The 20576-nt window shown below is 44.5% G+C and overlaps 1 protein-coding gene across 3 annotated transcripts in view; it reads right to left on the bottom strand.

The window, feature by feature from the left end:
- The window catches only part of EBF1 (EBF transcription factor 1), a 390645-nt gene extending 376421 nt beyond the window's left edge, over positions 1–14224 (bottom strand). For all 3 annotated transcript variants that reach the window (XM_047091804.1, XM_047091811.1, XM_047091820.1), the window contains exons 1-4: positions 14032–14224; positions 11758–11914; positions 11156–11219; positions 10476–10531 (exon numbers count right to left, since the gene is read on the bottom strand). In XM_047091804.1, coding sequence (XP_046947760.1) covers positions 10476–10531; positions 11156–11219; positions 11758–11914; positions 14032–14165 — 411 coding nt within the window. In that variant the 5' untranslated portion in view covers positions 14166–14224. The remainder of the gene's footprint in view (positions 1–10475; positions 10532–11155; positions 11220–11757; positions 11915–14031) is intronic.
- Between the last annotated feature and the right edge of the window lie 6352 nt (positions 14225–20576).

The following is a 20576-nucleotide window of genomic DNA, read 5'->3' as shown; positions in this document are numbered from 1 at the left end:
CTGTTTCAAGATACGTTGTTAAGGATCAACCCAAATCAAGTAGAGGACATATGTTCCTCTTTGTCCCGTCAACCACATTATTAAGACGCACACCTTTGGATCAGTGTGTGAGATGAACTTCTGTTGTCAAGACAACCACAATTCTCCTTTCAATTCAGAATAAAATAAATCTAATCAACGAGGAGGAAAAGCCTGGAAGGTTTAGAAGATTCGGATACTAGTGATTTAAAATATAGAAAAGCACATGGATTTGATTTTTAAATATGTGTTTGTCGCCTCATTTTACTATTTCTAATGCCAACGTTTAGTGTTCCAGAGATGAGTAGCAGAAAACAAGTGGGGGTATGGCTAATGAGTCCATTCACTAACTGTGTCTTCTTTGAGATGATTCATCAATCAGGGAAAATCCTTCCTTCCACCTACAGGCTGAAAACATGTGCTCCCCAGGGTGTACACCCACCCAAACAGTAATATTTGCCGGCATATGCTGTGTGTGTGGGCTTAAGCCATAGAGTTATCTCCCTCAACTGAGAAGAGTTACATCTGACTCCCAAAATTTAGATTCCAAATCACCTCATCAGCCAATACATCTTTGTCTGTTCTCAGTAATGTGCATACAAACATTTTGCTTAAAATCACCACGAAGTTTCCCTGAGAGAGCAGTTTCCTGGAAGCTCTACGTGTGAATACCTGGGCCAAAGAAAAACACAGCTATTCGCAGAGCAATGCCTACATCGGGATACATATTAACTAACTTAACACTGTATCACTGCATAAGACTAACATGACACAACTTAAGATTATTAATAAAATTACTTTCACACATTTAGATAACTCTCAATTTCTTGGTGACAAAACTACTTGGTGACAAAACCAGAGACTATGCTTATTTAGGACATAGAGATGCTGCAGTAACTAACTGGGAGTTGCCTCTACTGTGCTTTGTTTATAAGCCTGGTACTTTCAGAACCTGTAAATGATGGAGACAGCTTAAGACACAGTGTGTACAGACCCTAGAGCAGACTCTGGGTGTGATATCTAACTCCATTATAGAACAAAAATTGCAACAACAAATAAAAACATGATGAAAAGTACCTGTATAAGGAGAAAACCTTTCTCTACGACTGGCCCATCAAAACCATTTTTTTTTATGGTTAGCCCACCATAACTCTGTATTTTTTAATGTTTTATTTGGACACAATTTTAGACTGACAGGAAAGTTGCAAGAATATAAAAAGAATTACAAGATAGTCTTTAACCAGATTCCTCAAATGTTTACACTTCACTAAATCTGCTTATTCTTTTCAATTTTTTTTTCCTTAACCATGATAAGTAAACTGGAGACATACCCTAAATAGTTCAGCATGTATTTCCTTAAACCAAAGCATTCTCTTCAATAACCACAGGGCAATTATCTGAATCAGAAAATTAGCACTGATACAATACAATAATCTAATCTACAGACTTTATTGAGATTCACCAATTACAAAATAATGTCCCTCACAGTGAAAAAAAAAAATACAATATCAATCATTGCATTCAGCTGCCATGTGTCCTTTAAAACAGAACATTCCTGAGTCTGTATTTCATGATATTGACATTGTTAAAGAATATAGGCCAGTTCTTTTGTCGAATACCTTCAGTTTGGGTTTGTCTGATGTTTCCTCAGATTTAGAGTAAAGTTACCCAATTCAAGGCCAGAATACCACAGATGTGATTCTGGGTTCTTCTTGGTGTATCAAATCACACTGTCGACTAGTTGATTACTGTAATGGTACAGTAAACGAAATGGTACGGTAAACTGACCATTTGGTTAAGGTGGTGCCTGCCATCCACCAGAGACCATCAGCCAGATTTCCCCCCCGTGAAGTCACTACTTCATCTTATGTGATTCATAACTATCTTATAGAGAGCTAATCTAGATTATGGTAATATCATATTATGCCTAAAATGTTCATCCACTAGTTTTAGCACACACTGATGACTCTTTCCTGTACTCTGAAAAGACCTTTTCAAACGCCCAAGAAGCTGCTTTAGTCAAGAAAATGCATTAAGTAAATCAAAAACATTTTGAAAACCAAAAATTGTATCTGTCTGCTTTATTTATTGCAATCACTGCTAAAACCAAAGAAACACAGTAAATAACTGATTAGGTCTCATATATGGTGCTAACAAACTCTAATCGGATGCATTTTTGTGGCATCCTATTACCACTACATGTTTTGGTTGTTCTCTTAATATCCTGATAACCTCCATTTCAACTTCAGTTTTTTGTCATGCTAAACTAATACAAGTAACTTGGTAAATATACTCGTAGATATTGCAGGGTTTTCCCTCCTGTTTAAAAAAAAAAAAAAAGAAGTTTGGTTTCTTTAAGAGGAATGCATAACAGTTACATCAGACCTTCTCATTTTGATTCTTTCTAGATGAGACCAATATTATTTTTGTTGAGGCTGCTGGTTCCACTGAAATCAGTGATGATACCCAATGAAAGACACGCTGCAATACAGATATGCTCACAACTTCCCCAAACAGTAGATGATCCGTGCATGCCCAGAGAGCCTATGTTTTTAGCTTTAGTGACTAAACATCATTTGTCAAAGGCCCAGGGCCTCTGTAATACATCTCTTTATCAAATGCCAAATTGCCACTTCACTTCTGGCAAGCAGACTCAAAATGGAGAATCTTTCTCTAAATCTAGCATATTAAAATAAAAGCATGAGTTTGCATTTGCTCAGAAATAGTTAAGCATTCCGGGGAGGGGTGGCAGCATGAAGTTTCTGCTGTCTCTCTTTCTGAGGCCTCAACAGAACAATATTTTTCAGCACATACATGCAGAGAAAGAAGTACTACTTCTGTGACTTCTGAAATAAAAGCAAGAGAAAGAGGGAGTTTCCTCACTCTTCTATGAAGTAGAATTAAAACCCTGTAAGTACAGTGAACTAGAAGCTTAGTAGAACAGAATCAATTACAGAGTGGAACTCAGTCACAGGCAGATCTCCCTCTGACCTCACCTGTGCAGTATTTGTTACTGAAAAAGCTGCTTAAACACACACACACACACACACACACACACACACACACACACACTCGTATGAAAGATATGGGCCAAGAAATCAACATTCTGATGAGATCCAAAATCGGAAAATATGATACATTTATTTTGCTGAATATCTCTGAAGCAGCGTGTCAACAAATAGACCTTTTAAAAATGCCACCAAGCTCTCCCTCCAGCTTACACATACAGCTGATAGCCACACATCAACTCTCTACCATCTACATTTCATACACCGTAAAGACGGGTTCACAGTTCAGCAAACCCAGACTTTAAGCCTAAAAGGAAAGGGATCTTCTAATACCAACTTAGAAGTTTCTGCTTTTCTTACTAATTTAAATATGTGCCTCTGTGGGGTGTGAATCAAGCGCCCTGAGCCTGGATCAGCTGGGAGATCACAGAAGCATATAAACGGCATTGACTATTTTAAGTGAAACCATTTTAATAGACAGCTGGTTTAGGGCCCAGACAATGGGACACCAAGAAGAAGGCTTATTTTCATCCTCCACAGTAAATCATGCGTCTGCTCACTGAGAGGAAGGTAGTCTGCTGTGAGAATGACAAAGACAACAGTGATTTAAATAAATCAATGTGTTTATCAGGAGTACAGACCTGAGGCCTATTAACAGACATGGGCAGGATGGGGAGAGAAAGTATATAAAATATATTATTTAAATAAATGAATTGATGGCAAAGCAAGTTAGGGTTTTAACCTAAGAAATACAAAATGCAATTATCAAGTAGAAAACAATATTGACCGTAATCCTTCCAATGGCAAGTAAATCGCTGACAGTGACAGGAATACTTGTACAGGAAGAAAAGTGAAAGAATAAACAGCACTAACTTCATCTCAACTTTAAAAACCTGATGCAATTGATAAAGAAGTTGTCAAAAGTGACACATGTGGAGCGGATTTAGCTTTCTGATATACCAACCTCCCTTTTCTTAATGCCCTCTTCTAATAAGCAGAAAGAAAATAGCAAATTATTTTTAACACTCCATTAATTTTCAGGTTGAGGGTTTTTTCCAGAATAGTTTTTTTAGTGAACAAAAAAGAGGAAAAAAAATAGGAATCGTTAAACTTTCATAGCCTTATGCAACAGCAGTACCAGAAGTTTTACTGCGAGAGAATAAAATGCCATCAATTTCAAATGCCCAATTATAAATTCACCTATATCATCTGTGAAAAGGAATAAATCAATCAGTAGAAAAAATGTGCCTCAGTTGCCACTATTTTAGATGGCATTTGGTGAAGTGTGGTTCATCCTTGCTTTTCCAAAATATCACTGGGTCTTAAAAGTTAATTGAAACTTACTATGGATAAAGACCACACAGTGAAAGGAAAGATACACAGTGAAAATGCACCAGGATCACACTTCAATAGCATGCCAAAGGAAATACAGAGAATTGAGCACGGCTTTTCTTTGTTTACTTTTCTAATAGTTTTAACTCTTTGTGTTCTATGCCAAAACAAAGAGGGTGAGGAAAATACTTTTGACTTTGGTTCTTCAAATCCAAAAGGGTTTGAGGAGTAAATGTTTTCATTAAGAGTCTTTTTTGGTTTACAATCAAATAGTAGGAGACTTCTCATCATTAGAGGGAAGGAAGGAAGGAAGGAAGGAAGGAAGGAAGGAAGGAAGGAAGGAAGGAAGGAAGGAAGGAGAAAGAAAGAAAGAAAGAAAGAAAGAAAGAAAGAAAGAAAGAAAGAAAGAGAGAAAGAAAGAGAGGGAGAAAGAAAAGAAAAAAGGGAAAGAGAGGAAAAGAAAGAAAGAAAGAAAGAGAAGGAAAGAAAGAAAGGGAGGTTACCCATAACTAACCCAAACTCCTAATTTTCCTTTTAAATAAAAATAGTAACCTTGAAAATATGTTACTTCATTTTCTACATACAAAATAAAGGCCAAACCTAATTTGTCACCTTCAAGAATAAGTTCATGAATGTACAAAGTACCTCCTTCAACCAGAAGTAAAATGTCCTCTAAATACAGACTGTCAACAAGCCTTTGGTAGCAAGTTAGCAAGAATTGGAACTAATCAAAAAATAATATGAACACCTACAATATCAATGTACTGTACTATTAATCATTGCATTCAACCACCAAGTTATATTACTTGTCATTTAAAAAAAAAGTGCTAGCTTATGTGATCCCAGAAATTTCCAGAAGGTGAAGGAGCCCTAGTTAAAAATTAACCTGTGCCAAAGGAAACACTACAAATCTGACATTTCATAAACAATTGTGTCAAACAGCAATCCAACATTAATAGTGGGATAAAATAAAAAATTATTTTGCTTCAATTAGCAGCTTGGCTACTGGTGAACAAATTATAAAGATGTAATTTCAGCTCAGCAGCTAAGCAGGCCTGTTTTCAGAACTGAATTAGGAAAGTTGCAAAGGAATGATATCATATTCAGTATACTGTTCAGTTATATCACAGCCTTGAATAAAAAGAGAATGTATATCAAAAGCAGTTAGCTTTAGAATACATCTTTAATGTCTCAAAGAAATGAAATCCCTTATGTTATTCAAGCACCAAGATAAAAATTGAATCATTCTAACAATCCCATATTATATTTCTTTTTCTAACAGTAATGAGATATTTCACTCATATGATAATTATATTTACATGTATATTAGTAGATACAGCTGGTTTTGTCAACCCAATGGGACAATAATAATAATAATAAAATAATAAAAGCAGCTAATTTATTAAGCACTTAATATGTGCCAGTCACTATTCTAAGCACTTTGCATGTATGAATTCTCACAACAGAGCTTCAAGGTAGGTGCTATCATTATTTTCATTAGTTTGGCTCCAAATGCTTACATATTTTATTCACTGAGACCAAATCATCTTTGCTCAACAACTATATAAACAATTCACCAACATCCAAACACTCCTTTGCTCCTGTCACCAATATAAGTAAAGACCTAAGAACAGACTATTGGTATAGTCATAGGAGTTCGATAAATGCATCACTACTAATATGTTCGTTTTTAATGCTGTTCAAACATTCACATGGAAACAGCTCTAGCGTAAATATCCCTGAACAAATGGCTGTATATTATCCAGGAGGGAGCAGTTGGACCGCCAGACTGGGGAAGTACTAGGCCATCTGGCTCCGGCAATCTCTCCAAAACCATCAGCTTTGTTTTCACCCCCAGACTCCAAACAACACATTTTCCACTGTGATGAGTTTACATTTTCCCAAACACAGGTCCTGATCATGCATAAAAATTCCAAACTTCTTCATTCCTCTATGTGCAAGGAAATTTAAATCACCTGCATTTTTGACATGTTACCAAAGGAGAGAGAAAGCTGCTGAAATATGGCTCCTGACTATAAACTTGCCCTGTCTTTTTTTGTTTGTTTGTTTCCCCAAATGTATGAAAGAACCTCTCTGCTGGCCTGTGAATTCCTTTCGAACTTATTGATATACTAAAAATGTGTTTATCTACCAATGAAGAACCATGAACTGAAAGGGTGGTTAATCAAATCTACGCAGCTGTGGCAGGATATAATGAAACAATCAATAGGAAAAAATGCACTTGCATCAATAACTTAAAGTACTGGGAACATCAAAAGAAATATATAAAGAAGATTAGTTTGTAAGATAAATATGACAGCATTTCTGATTATTGTACTTTGGACTTTCCACTATGCTAGGACCTTTTTAGGGTTCCCTTACCACATCACCTCCCTTCAAATCCATACATGACAAAGATTATGTGACTATCATTTTCCCCTTTCCAAAAAAGAGTTTCTGTCTGGGGGCAAGAGTAATTAGTTTTAGATAACTTTATGGAATTTGGTACTCTTTGTTTGAATTATAAAAATGTCACTTTTTTAAAGCAAGATGGTAGGAGGGAAGATAAGTTAAAGGCTTTTTTTAACTATTTCATGTTAACTCACCAAAGCAATCACATAACATAATTATATTTCAAATACTACATGAAAATCTGAAATGAGCCACATTAAACCTCAGACCTCCCCCACTGGGTTCATTTGAACTTCTGTAGTAGATATTGTTTCTGAACGCAACAGCCATAAACTTCTGGATCCTACAGGCCTTTTTGCATGCTCTCTAATGGAATACCAAAAACAGCAATGACACAAAAACAACCTATTTTTAGTCCAGCTAAACTTGGTTTTGAACAACCCTTCCCAAAAGCAAGCCTCTTATTTTCTAGTTGGTGGATGAATTTTTTAAATATCATTACATCCTTTGTGTTTTATGAGAGAGGCATGGGAATAAGGGGGCTCAGATTCTTACACATACACTTGTAATAAAACTTCATCTTTCCCAGTTGAGTCCAAAATTAAGAGTCATTACCCAAAATAGTGTAATGAGACACTTTGAAAAGGTGTGAAATACTGTGTCACACTAATACATCTTGGTTGATTGAGTACATTTCTGTTTGACTTCGATGCTGCTAACTCCACCCAAGTTCAAGAACATTGTATGAAAATATAGAATGCACAGCTAGTTTTGGATTCTCCTTGCCAAAGATTCCCTTTGAGTTTTAACCCCAACTTGTGAGTCAAAGATAAGACATCACACACAAAATCTGCCTCTGTGATATGAAAAATGTTACGAGCAAGCAGCTAAGAGGAGACACTTGAACTGTGGCTAGGTATTCCCTCCAAAAATTATGATGTTATTAATTCATCCTGTCATTGAAATTATCCCATTCTTTACTCTAAACATCAAAATCCTGACTCTATCTGGAAGAATTTCACAGGGGAAAAAAATTGTAACCATTTAATCAGTCAGCTTATGTCAAGCCTTACTTGAACGGGTCACTTCATATTTAACTAAAATTAAAAAAATTAAGAAATTTTAAATCAGACGTGGTAGTTAATTATCATAGAATAATTTCAAGCTAGTTGAGAATCTGCTGTTTCACCAATCAAGGCTAAAATATAATAATAATGTCACAGCAAGAAAAGTTATGCTTCTTCACACTGAACTCTTTTTGAAGACTATTGTATTAACTATGTATACAAGTAGCTAACCTACTTCCCAAACTCTTACAGCACATAATCAACAAACAAACAGATAATGGTCAGGGATTGCCTTTCAAAGCGAAAGCTACCACAGAAGGCATTAGACAATTATTATGAGAGCAAACAGGAATGCCTCAAAAACAAAAAATCACTTTCTCTTGGTATTTTTGGACTTAATTCAGATAATTATTTAAACCTTTTTCAGGTCTCTCCCCACCAAAATATATAATTGTATACATTTATAATTTTAACTTTCAGTGAGATGTCATATTATGGCAAATGACTTTCTCATATCTGTTATTATTAAAAATAAATTGTATCTTGATCTAGTTCCCCACCTCCAACTCATAGAATTTATAATACCATGCAGTCAAAAAATGCCCTAAGAGTTTTTAAGCTCTATGACCTTGTTAGTAAAATGATATTTGATGTATTGCTTTATAAAAATCAAGATTATTCTCCCACCATATGAGACTGCATAAAGTCAGTTCATTTCATAATGGGAAAATCAATTCTTGGTGGCACTTTTTGTTTAAGGGGTCTAAAATAAAGTTTTGAAAGCAGTTAATCACTCCAAACATGTCCCAGTTTTGAACTCCTTAAAATTGTTCATTTCATAGTGCTGCCTATAATTTAATATTTAAGTGGACAATGTTGCACAAGCAGACAGGTTTGTGGGGATTTTTTATCTTTGAAAAGTAAATTCTAATAAATACATATGGAATATGTATTAGAGTTCATACTTTCCCCTCCCCCACCTTTTCTTTCCTCTGATGAGAATGGCAGGAAAAGATACGTACGGTATCAAAGACAATTTTTTAAAACAAAACTCCACTTAAGGCATTTTTGTTTTGATACAGTAAAAAAAAAAAAATGTTACTGAAATCAGGCTTTTCTGTTTCTGCTTGGCAGGATAAAAAAATTTTTTTAACTAACAAAATACAATGTGTTCAAATGAAAGGGAATTATCCTATATAATAATCAAAACCAGTAAAGAAAAGAAGACCGAAAGTCACAAATGTGACTTTACTCTGACCAATCAACAAAGAATTAAATCTTCAGGAAAGCCAAATATTTTGGGCAAATAACTTAAAATAGATTTCAATATGTATTTATTTATTATTGTTAAAACTACATTTCATACCCTCATGTTTTTTTCTTAGTTCACCATAAAATATGAGACTAATAATCAAAGTTAGCTATTATTGAAAAGTTCTTGCTGAGTATATTTTAAAACTTCCAACAGCTTATGAATGTGCATTGTGTACAACATATTCAAGCCATGCTTATCTAAAAACAATTTTTAAATGTGCATGTATGCCCTAATTTGAAAACTTCTAAGTGAGTATCTATTAAAGAAGATCACCCTCCTTATTTTAAAGGGAATATTTTAAAATCGCAATCAAGCAAATAAGTTTTATCCATCTTACTAAATTGGTAGTTGGTACACTTTGATAACTTTTCTCTTTGTTCTAATTTCTTTCCCCCACCCAGTAAAGCTGGCTTCTTTTTTGTTACTAAGTCCTCCAACTACCTAACCAGCTACTTAATTCTGAAACTAAACTATGCCTTAAAATTAAAAAAAAAAAAAAAAAAAAAAAAAGGCTCCTGTGCCTCATTAAAACGTCAGGCCTCTTTTCTGACTCGGCTCATAATTGTATCTTTTAAACCATAACTCAACCTTAATGTATACTGCTTGACACCCGCGTGTTGGGGAGTTTCAGAAAATGCCGTCTATATACCTTTAAGACCACAAGCTCACTCTCGCTGCCTGGCTTCTTGCCAAACTCGGAGGCAAAAGCAGGAGGATTTTTACAAAATACTCTGTAACAATTGTTGCTCCCTCTTCCAACAGTACTACTACCACAACCTCCTTTTAAGAAAAAAAAAAAAAAGAAAGAAAGAAATCTGTGGAGTGGGTCATCTCTGCTCTCAGCTCACCTCACCGTTGCTAAGGAAGCTACCTAGCCCCCCTCCCTCCTCACGCACTTCCCTACCCTATACCTCCCTGGAGAGGCCCGGATGGTTTGGATCTCACAAGTTCAGCCCACTCTACACCGAGGTCCCAGGGCACATTTTGCGCCCCCTGGGGCTCCTCCGCAGGGTCAAAGGAAGTTCAGCACTTACTCTCCCCACTCAGCACCCTGTAGTGTTAACGCAGAAGGCCTGGGTTTCCCTTGGTGGGAAGGAGCCGTCGAGCCACCTTCCCCACGCGGCAGGCGTGTGTGTGTGTGTGTGTGTGTGTGTGTGTGTGTGTGTAATCACTTGCAAGGCTGCGCTGAGAGTGCGGTCTGAGGTCCGCCCTGGAGTTGAGAGTTCGAGTTCCAGGCCCCGTGCTAGGGAGTAGCCAGCCTCTTGGCTTCCCCAAATTTAGAGGCGCTAGAGTCACCCCGCGGCGCGAAATTAAGAAACTTACTTGTTTTGTCATGGAGTCAATGAGACGCACGTAGAAATCCTGCTCCGTCCTTATCCCTGGGGGAAAGGGGAAGGGGAGTGGGGAACGAAGGAAAATTAAGTGAGAGAGGATCCGCCGCTAAATAAACAAACAAACAACAAAGAATGGGGTTCCAAGGCGTATGCAACGCCTACTCTCCCAGAGAAGCCCAGGCAGGACACCACCACCCCCATCTTCCCCAGTGTCCAGAGAGGGGCCAGTCCCTAGGCACAGCAGCTGAGAATGGGGCGGGACCCCCACCTGGCTACTCTCCCTTCTCTAGTTGGGAGCCCCTCTGCGCGCTCTTTGGGAGCTATCAAGGCCACGACTGCTCTAGCTCCCTGAGCCCAAGGACTTAGGGCCTGGAGTCTGAGCTCAGCCTCCCTTAGGAATGGGAGGAAGAAAGGAATTGGCCCTGCGAGGGCCAGGGCTCCACACCTGGCCCCAGGTGTGCTCGAGCCCGCCACGGCCGCCCTCCGGCTACTCGGGGCCTGCTTGCGTGAAACCTCCTCAGGTGAAACTTAGGGGAGGCCTGGTGACCCCGAGGACTGCGGAAAACCGAGCGTGCTCAGGGCTCTCGTCCACCTGGATCTGGCTGCGTCCCCTGCCCTCACCCAGAGCCCCAGGGTGCCGGCGCCGACCCGACCCGACCTGAGCCTCACCATTGCTGTAGAGGAGCTGGAGCCGGTAGTGAATCCCGTTATTGGTCTTTTCGCTGTTGGCTTCCTGGGTTTCAGCGAGACGCAAAGACACAACAAGAGACGCAGGAGAGAGGTCGGCGTGAGCGAGTGGACCGACTTCGAGGCAACTTTCCCGAAGAAGGGACCCCCGGCCGGGGAACCGGACAGGCCCAGGAGCAGCAGAAATTGCGGCCAACTGTGATCCCTCTGCCGCCCTCCCGACCCTTACTGCTCCCTCTTCCCTTCCAGAAAATTCCGTGGGGCCTGGGGGCTCGGGCCTGGGTCAGCAGAGGCAGGAGCCGCGCGTGGTCGCGCCATTGAGGGCGGGTTCATCCCAGGCGCCCTCGACTCTGGAGTGCGAAGCCGGGCTCGCCTCTCTCCAGCTCTGGGGCTCCACGCGAACTTTTTGGAGCAGAACCTCATGGATGAGGAGCCCGGGTTCGCCCAGGACGGGAAGTGGCTTGGGGTACCCCGCTCAGGAGTGTGTTATGGATGCTTTGCACTCGCCGAGGAGCGCGCCTCCCGAAGCGGCTGGGCCTGCTCCCCGGTCGGGGGCGAGGGGCAGCGGCGCTGCGCCCACTTACTTTTTCCTTCTCCACGAACCCAACAAAGGCTGTCCTCTCGATCTCCACGGGCTGGCCCTGTCTGTCGTAGAGGGCCAGGACGAAGTGGAAGAAGTTGGATTTCCGCAGATTGGAAGGCGGCTGCTTCTCAAAGTGAGCCCGGGCCAGACCCACCCCGCTGCGGCCAAAGACGCAGAGTTAGACGGCTAAGCGGGACACCGACGCGCGACCCTTTGTCACCCTTTACACACGCGCGAGCCCTCACGCACCAACCTCGTCTACCCCCAGAACACCTAGTGGGCGCCCTACACGCCCCCTCCGGCGCCCGGGGCCCACCCGGCGACGGGACATGCGTGCTCTCGCGTGTCCACTCCTCCCGCCAAGCACACGGCGCGCCCTCCCGAACTCGCCGAAGAGCCATGAAAGTTTTGTTAGGGTTTTGCGCAGGAGATAAAACCCTGCAAGCCTTTACTCTGACCTGACGCGCGCTACGTGGGAAGGAAAAGTGGAGGTGGATGCAGCGAACCCGCGTTCGTGGAACACAGCTGGTAGTTTACAACTTGGAGAGAGGGAGGCATGGGAATTGGTGCCCGCCACCCCCACGAATCTCCCGCCTCAGCCTCAAGGGCAGGTGAGGATGGATGGGGAACAGGCTCAGTTTCATAAAGCCGCAGCCATCCTCCAGGAAACCTCGCGTGCCCCCGCCAGGCGCGGGCGCCCGGCCTCTGGACACCGCACGCCCCCTCCCCAAATAAGGCATGTGAGAAAAAGGATCTGAGGGGGTCAACTCAGAGCTGTCAAGGGTGGTTGCTGTGGAACAGGGAGCTGGTTTAAAAGACCTGTCCTGACAAAGTTTCGCTGTTCCACAAAAACCCTCACACTCATTCCAGAAATCCTATGGACCAGGGGTGCCGGCTGAGCGCGCCCGCGGGGGGACTGGAGGCTCGGGTGCCAGGGGCGCGGGAGGCCACTGACAGCCCGGCCTGCCCAACACAAGGGCGCGCTCACACACACACACACACACACACACACACACTCTTTCGCTTCCAGCCCAGTTACCCAACTCACTCTCACTGCTAACCACCCCCATCCTTGTACTCAACGGGGATGGGAACAGTGTTGCAGACACTTGTCCCCTGCCCCGTGAAGATGAGGATAAGGTAATTAGTCATCTTCCTTTTTCCCCTTCCGCCCTCTCGGAGTCCGACAGGGCCTGGGGCAGCCAAATCTCCTACTCCCCCAAGCCCAGCTGGTGGTCTGGGAAAAAAGGCCATTTCTCACTTGGGACCAGGCGTCCTCGGAAAGGTTGATAAGAGTGCCCAGAAAAGTTCCCCCAGGTCAATCTCCAAGGGAAGTGCCTCCAAGTCACACAGTCTAGCATCCCAGGAGCTGAGAGTGGGAGAGGGGCTGGAAGGGGCCGTGGTGACAGAGGGTGGGGAAGACTTTCAGGAAATGTCAGAATCAAAGTTGGGAGCTGCCGTTCTACCGGTGGACTGAGAAAAGCAGAAAGATAGAGAGAGGGAGAGAGAACAAGACCAGAGAACTAAGAGAAGGTTCTGGGGATACATGGAGAGAGAAAATAGGAGAGAAAGGGAGGTAAGGGAATGAGAAGAGGAGAGAGGAGGGAGGAATGAAGAAAGAAGAGGAAGGAAAGAATGAAGAAAGGGAGGATGGAAAGAAGGAAGAGAGGTAAGGGGGAAAGGAAAGGGAAAAAGGAAAAGAAGTGAAGAAGGAAGAAAAGAAAAAGGGAAGGGAGGGGAAAAAGGAGTTAAGAAAAAGAGGAAGGAAGGAAAAGAAAGAAGAGAAGAAAAAAAGTTTAGAAAGGAGGGAAGAAAGAAAAGAAGAAAGAAAGAAAAAAGGCAGGAAAGAAAGGAAGAAAAGAAAGAAAAGAGAAAGAAAAGAAAAGAAAGAGAAAAGAAAAGAAGGAAGAAAGAAAGAAAGAAAAAGAAAGAGGAGACAACCGGCCGGGAAAGAAAGAGCAATCACATAAAAAAACACAGATATCCAACATCGTGCTGATGAGACGCCTCTTCTGGCTTAAAACGAAATGAAAACAGTCACAGGCGAAGCAGGGAAAAGTGCCGGCAAAGCGTGGGCTTCTCGCAGGCAGCTCCCGGCTCTCCGGCCGCAGGCGACCAAGGCAGCGCGGCCCGGGAGCGCGGAGCCCCGGAGGCGAGCCGAGCCGAGCGGCGGACTCAAGAGCGCGGCCGGGCCCCGCGGCGGCCGCAGCCACCGCCTCCCGGCTCTTCTGCTTGCGGCTCGCCTCCCCGGCCGCGGTCCCCGAGCGGTACCCACCTCTGCGCCGCCGTGTTGGCGTCCAGCACCCCGGCGCCCTGCATCCACGTCCGCACCGCGTTCATGCCGCTGCCCAGCGGCTCTTCCTTCATGCTGCTTCCACTCCGTTGGATGCTTTCCTGAATCCCAAACATGAAAACAACCTTTTCTTGTGGAAAATCTCCTCCCCCTTGAAAATATTGAAAAAAAAAAAAAAAAAAAAAAAGGAAAGAAAAACGCCAGCCAGAGATTTTTTTTTTTTTTGAGACGATGAACTCGCGCTAGAAGATCAAGGCGGGCTGGAAAGCAAATTTTTTAAAAATGTAAACCTTCGCTCAAAACTGAGCGATAACACGAAAAAAAAGGAGAGAAAAAAAAAAAAAAGAAGGGAAAATCCAACGAAAAGACCAAAATAAAAAAAATAGAGATGTATGCTTGGCTGTTGGGGGTTGTTTGGTTGGTTAATTTTTGGTTTGGGTGCTTTTTTTTTTTCTTTTTTTTTCTTTTTTTTTTTTCTTTTTTTTTTTTTTTTTTTTTTTTTTTTTTTTGTAATGATCACAGGCCGGTGGAGGACAGGAGGGGCTGGAGTTTCCTTTTGTAGAGGTACCCTTCACTTGAAGAAGCAGGAAGAAAAAAAAAGCCCTGATGGCAATTTAAGAAACAATAGACTCAACTCGCGCTGCCGGCTTTGCTACTTCAAGTGTCATTTTCCACAACCAGGCAAGTTTTTTCCTCTCTCTCTCTTTTTTTTCCTCCTTCTCTCCCAACCAAAGATGTTTCTTTCCTTTCAGTGCGTTTAGATGAGGACGCTGGTTGCCGTAGACAGATACACCAGAGAGGGAGAGTGGGGTGGGGGGAAGGGGGGAGAGAGAGGGAAAGAGGAAGGGGGGGAGGGAAAGACAGAGAGAGAAAGAGAAAGAGAGAGAGGAGAGGGAGAAAGAGAGAGGGGTGGACCCTGCTGGATGGAGATTCTGTTTTCTCCTTGCTAAAATAGAAGTGATTTGCAGGCTTTCCCTATGGAATCCAGTTTGACTCTCCCCAGAGCTAAACACAGGCACACTAACCCCAAAGGGAGGAGGCGGGGCTCGCGCCTCACGGCCCCGCCCCTTCATTTGCATAACGCCATCCTTCCGCCAAGCTGCAGCCAATCGCGGCTTAAGAAGCCTTCTGGCTTGCCGCTCTGGGCCACGCTCCCTCATTAACATCCCTCTCCGGGTGGCGCAGGGGAGCTAGCCAAAGTTCCTCGCAAAGTGGCGAGCGAAGGATCGCTGAGCACCAGCGTCTGTGCTGGGAAGGAGCTGGGCACAGCTGGGCAGAGCCGGGCTGGAGAGGGGAAACAGACGGAAGGGAAGGGCGATATTTTTCTCAGGGATTTGAACTGGGGTCTGCATCCTGGTCGTTGCGGTCCTTTTAGCATCCTCGCCACGCCCTGAGCGCGCTCGCGGTTCACAGGCTGCGCCCTCCCAGGGCCGATGCTGCGTCCTGCTCCGCTGTTCTGGGACGTCGGGGGCAAAAGTGGAGGAGACGGGAGAGCCCGGGCAGAAAAAGCAGGAAGCGCGTCCCAGGTGCCCACCTCTTCGCTTTGAGGAGGGGGTGGTGGGGTGGAAAAATGGGTGCTCGAGGTCGGGGCGGGAGATCGCGGAGGGCACTTTTCTCCACGCTGGGAGAAGTGGGTGGACCCTGGGTCTCGGTTAGTGAGGCTCTGTGGGTCCCTCATGGAGTAGGGGGACCCGGACTCTGTCCGTTGTCTGGCCTCTGAAATGGTTCTCGTTCTGGTGCTAGCTTCGAGGCCGCGGGTGTTTAAGGCACCGTCCCCATAAGCTCACTTATGTCGAGTAATCCGCGGGATGTGTAAACGGTGGAATGAATGCTCTCACTAGAGTTGTATCAGGATGCATTCTAAAATTTACTCAGATTCATTTCCCAACCCCTTACCCTCGCCCCAAAGTATTTTTTTTCTTTAGTGTATTTACCAGAGCAACAACGTCTCTGATTGATTGGTTATTTCATGTAGGATTTCTGTCTTCCTCATTCTTTCAGTTTAAACGGGGGACTTGAACAAACCCACCCTAACTTCTGCCCCTGCCAGTTGTCCAGAAAGTGAGAGATTGAGTTAAAAAGGAGGGGACTGGGGGGGGGGAGGCTAAGAGAGAGGGAGGGAGAAATGGTCTCCTACCTCAGACCTTTCTGTATATATGCATGTGAGTGGCAAAGAAAATAGCTAGAAGTTTCCGGGTAATGTGCCCCATCATTTTTTAGCAGGTCGTAACCTCTAATAAGCACATGGTGAACTTCTGTTTCATTGCCCTCAGAGGAACTCCCTGACTGCAGCCAAATCTGCTAAGGACTCCTTGGGGGGAGTTCTCTGCCAGAAATCCAGGTCCCCTTTCTGCTGGCCTTCCTTGGCCCTTTGATTTAGGAAGCTCATGGGGTCAGTGACGGAACAGTACACACGCCCATGTTGAATGGATGGAGACAGGCAAAAATTACGCTTTGTGCTCTTGGCAGACCAGGAAAGTGAAAACCACTTCCCAGTTCCTAAACCAGAAAAAAGGACTGTGTTTCAGGTCCGTGAGTACACGGCCACTATCCTTAAACACTACTTTATCTTTGTGCACAAAGCGTGCCCTGCTCCCATACCATTTAATCTGGACCACTAATGTGCTGAGAGCACTTTGTCTCTGGCAAAAATTAATAATTAATTCAGTCTCCACCAAAACACTCCTGAAGAGATGTGTCTGGTCCATCAGGATCTACGTAACATCTACCAGAGTTCCTGACACACAGCACATGTTCAGGATGGTTATGTTGGTGGAGAGACTGAAAGGGTTATAACTTTGTGGGCAGGGGAAAGGAGGAGGGGACTTTCTCCATCTCTACAGAATTGAAACGCACAATTAAAACTGGGCCTGCTGAAAACTTCCCAAAGATCCAAGCTTAACCTCCAAAGTCCAATGAGTCCCCCAGAGCCAATCCCTTCCCCTGCCTGGACTATCCCCTGCCTTCTCTGAGGGTATCCTTCAAGGAAGGGGAACCAGGAAACAGAGGCCACCCTTCTATCAATGAGTTTCAGATAGCCAGAGCTAAAGACTCAAGCTTCCCTCTCCTTAATTGCCTGAACCTCCACTTTTACTCTCCAGTGAACTGTATTCAGGACTCCAAGTTGAGTCTGGTAAAGTACATTCTCCAGTGAGGGGGAACACACAATGTAATAGGGATCAGATCGCTGCCAAAGGCAAGCAGCAAAAGTTCCAGGAAAAGGGGAGATACAGCCACTATGAGGACCAGGATCAATGTGAAGCACACAACAGATGGACTTCTAAGGGGTCAAGCAGAATCTAGAAGCACTCTGCAGATTATGTGTCTGCTGAGGGGCCTGAAGGTGCCTGTTTCAAAAGAGAAATTGGCACAGAGAAAGAAAATGTCAGCAGCCCAACTTCTGCCCCAGTGTAGGTAACCTCTAGAAACTAAATAAGAAGGAGGCAATTTCCACATCTGCCAGGCCACAGGAAGAGGTAAAACAAAAAAAGGGCAAGAATCTTTTGATAAGACTAATTCCTTTTGGCTGTTCAGAAACAGCAGATACCTCACCTGGGATGGCGAATGACTTTCTTTTAATCAAGCAGAATGTATTCATAGCATTTCTTCTGAGTGTTCTGGTGCTTTTAAACTGGCTTTTCTCGCCCAGTAATAAATGATTAAGTAGGAAGGAAGTTAAAGAGAAGGTAGAAAGAGATATAGAGGGTGATAGGAAACTGGGAACAACACCAGGCCAGCAGACTAGTAGGTTTTCGTGGATTTCCTCTGGTGAATATTCAACTAGCAATTGTAATTTTAAACTTTGAAAAATTCCTTAAACACTTGTCAATCTTCCCTCCTGTGACGGAAGCACCACCTCCAGAAGACCAAGCATGTGTGTGGAGAAGGGGTACTATAAAGTATGTACTGAGACTGACTTCATCTTTTCTTATATTATAGTCACTTCTGTGAAGAAAAATACTTGTGTGTATAGCATTGCCCAGGAGTTATAGAATATATGTGATATGACTTTAGGTTAGCTTATAACAGTAATCCCTAAATCCCCCTCATCAGTCTAATCATATGGGGGAGGAGGTAGAAATGCAGATTTTCAGGCCCTGTCCAGACCTACAGAATTAGAGAAGAAAAAAGCAAGGAACGGGCAAAGCTGGGCATAAGAAAAATATACAGCAAAATGGACTTATATGTGGAAGAAGCAGGTGAAAAGGCTTGATATTTCCCCTGGAGTGAAGTGTCCCGCTGAGCTTCTCAGAGTTTCTTCCTAAGTGAGGGTTAACGTCCACTACCTCCCCCTTGATTGCTCTAAACAGTAGACAGGGCTACCCATGCCTCAGGGTCTCCCAGCGCTGCAGGAAGCTCAGGCCCAGAGAGCAAGACCCCCCCCATTCCACGCCGAACTTTGAAACCTTCTCACTCTCGGCTATCCCAACCCTGTTAAGTCAGAGGGAAATCAATTCCCTTTCCCGAAGGACACGAGTTGCCTCCATAACTTCCAGGGGGTGCAGGTGAGAACACACGCGTCCCTTCTCTAACCCAAAAAGAGTAGAGACGAGATAAATACAGCCAAACTGAGACTAGCGGGACGTCCCGGGGAAAGAGGGAATCTTTTCTGCTCGTCCGCCCCCAGGAGGCCAGACTTGGGACCTGTCACTTAGAAAATTCCTTCTATCTGCGTCTCCCTTAGCAAGACGCGCCCCCAGAAGGGCCGCCAGCTCTGGGAAATGCCCCCTTCTTTTGGCGGCTAGTAAGAGACCGCTTAGAGTGAGAGAGGAGAAAAGACGCCTCCTTCGGTGTTGGAAAGAAGGGAAAGGGAAAGTGCGGCGATGAAGGCCAAAGGCTCAAAGTCCCTCCGCCAACGGCCGCTCTGAAGGTGTCCACTGGCGGTCTGGAGTTGCGGCCGCAGTGAGCAGGTGCCAAAGCGCTGCCCACAGGAGGAGTGGGTGGCGGCGCGGGTCGCTAGGAACATGAGAGCCAGAGCGGGACGCAGCATGGAGGGGAGAGGTGCTCCTGAGCTGAGCCCAGATGCCGGCGGGAAAGGCCCCGCCACCCGCGCGCGAAACCCTGACGCTGCCCCTCTAAGACCTTTACCTGCTGCCCTCGGAGTACGTATAAGAGCAGCAGGCCACGTTTCCACCGGAAATCCGCCTGTCCCACCTCCTTGCTCTCAGCGGTCTCTGGCAAGCGGCAAGGGGAAGGGGAAGGGGGCATTCCCTCGGACCCAGATTCCTCTTTCAGATCCCCAAAGTTGTTGCAGCGGTGGCCCGGTGTGCTTGCCGACTCTAACTTTTCCAGTACCTGGGAACGCGCGTCTCCTCATAGTACAGACAGGGAAACTGAGGCCTAGAACGGGACAAAGACACCCACAGACACCTAGGACAAAAGCTTGAGGCAAGGAGTTCGAACAAACCTTTCCCGGATCCACCCTGCGGACTGTCGGGTTTCCCCTGGGGCGGTCCCTAGATAATAATAGACACCATTTGTTGAAGGCTTTACGGGCAGAAACTCACTGAATTCCCACAAGACAAAGAAGGCAGGTAAGATCGCCCCCATTTACAGGTGAGGAAACTGAAGGCTTGTGATTGAAATGAAACAACCTGTCCGCCGCCTCACTGCAAATAAAGTCTCCGAGCAGAAATTTCCCCAGTCTGTGACCTTAACCTAGGATCCAAACCATCCATCCAATGGCGGCGCATTATCCTTACATTTGCATTGGTGCTTCCCCTGGCTCCCCGACCCCCGCCACGCCTCTGCCACAAAGCTCCCAGATCCCCTGGGTATCCCGGATGACAGAGGAGCAAGGGCGCAAGTTGCCGCAGGGCAGGCAGCGGAAGGGAGATAGGAGGGGAAAACGGTTCTGAAAAGTTCTGATTCGTGGACTGGATGCGCATTCCCGCTGGCAGATACCGTCACGCGTCTCTCCCGGCAGTCCTAGACAGGGCACGCCAGGGTGGCGCTAACTCCAGCCCTGGATCTGCCACATTTGCTGTGTGACCTTCAGTCAGTCGCAACTCCGGGTGCTAGCTGAGGTGTCAGAGCTTCGGGCGCGTGCGGCGTGGTCTAATTGATATAGACTGAACAAGTTTTGGGGGATGCCTGCGAAGTCCAACAGAGGGCAGAAATGTGGACACCTGCGGATGCACTTTAATTGAGGAAGACCATATAGCCTTGGCATGACCACAGAAAACTAAAAACTAAAATTATTTTGAGCTGGGAGAGTACAGTTGGGGACCCGCCGGAAAAGATCTCCTAATCCGAGACTGTCCTGAAGCGCGACTATGCCCTACCTTTAGCCCTTCTCCCACAGTCCTCCAACCTGCTTGATTGGAGTCTGATCTGCGAAGGGCCCCCGCTCCCTCGGCGGCGAAAAGAGGCTCCAGGGTGCGGGAAGAGAACTTCCTGGCTGTTTAGACATTAGCATCTCTTCAGTAGTGCAAACGTAAAAAAAGAAAGAAAGAAAGAAAGAAAGAAAGAAAGAAAGAAAGAAAGAAAGAAAAGAAAAGAAACAGGCCTGCGAGAATTTGGAGGCG

This window comes from Lynx rufus, unplaced genomic scaffold (genome assembly GCF_022079265.1).
Source record: "Lynx rufus isolate CCGP_SWC_20201006 ecotype Redwood Valley unplaced genomic scaffold, mLynRuf1.p SCAF_1, whole genome shotgun sequence".
NCBI classification, from domain to species: Eukaryota; Metazoa; Chordata; class Mammalia; order Carnivora; family Felidae; genus Lynx; species Lynx rufus.
This window is presented reverse-complemented; position numbering and strand designations above follow the sequence as displayed.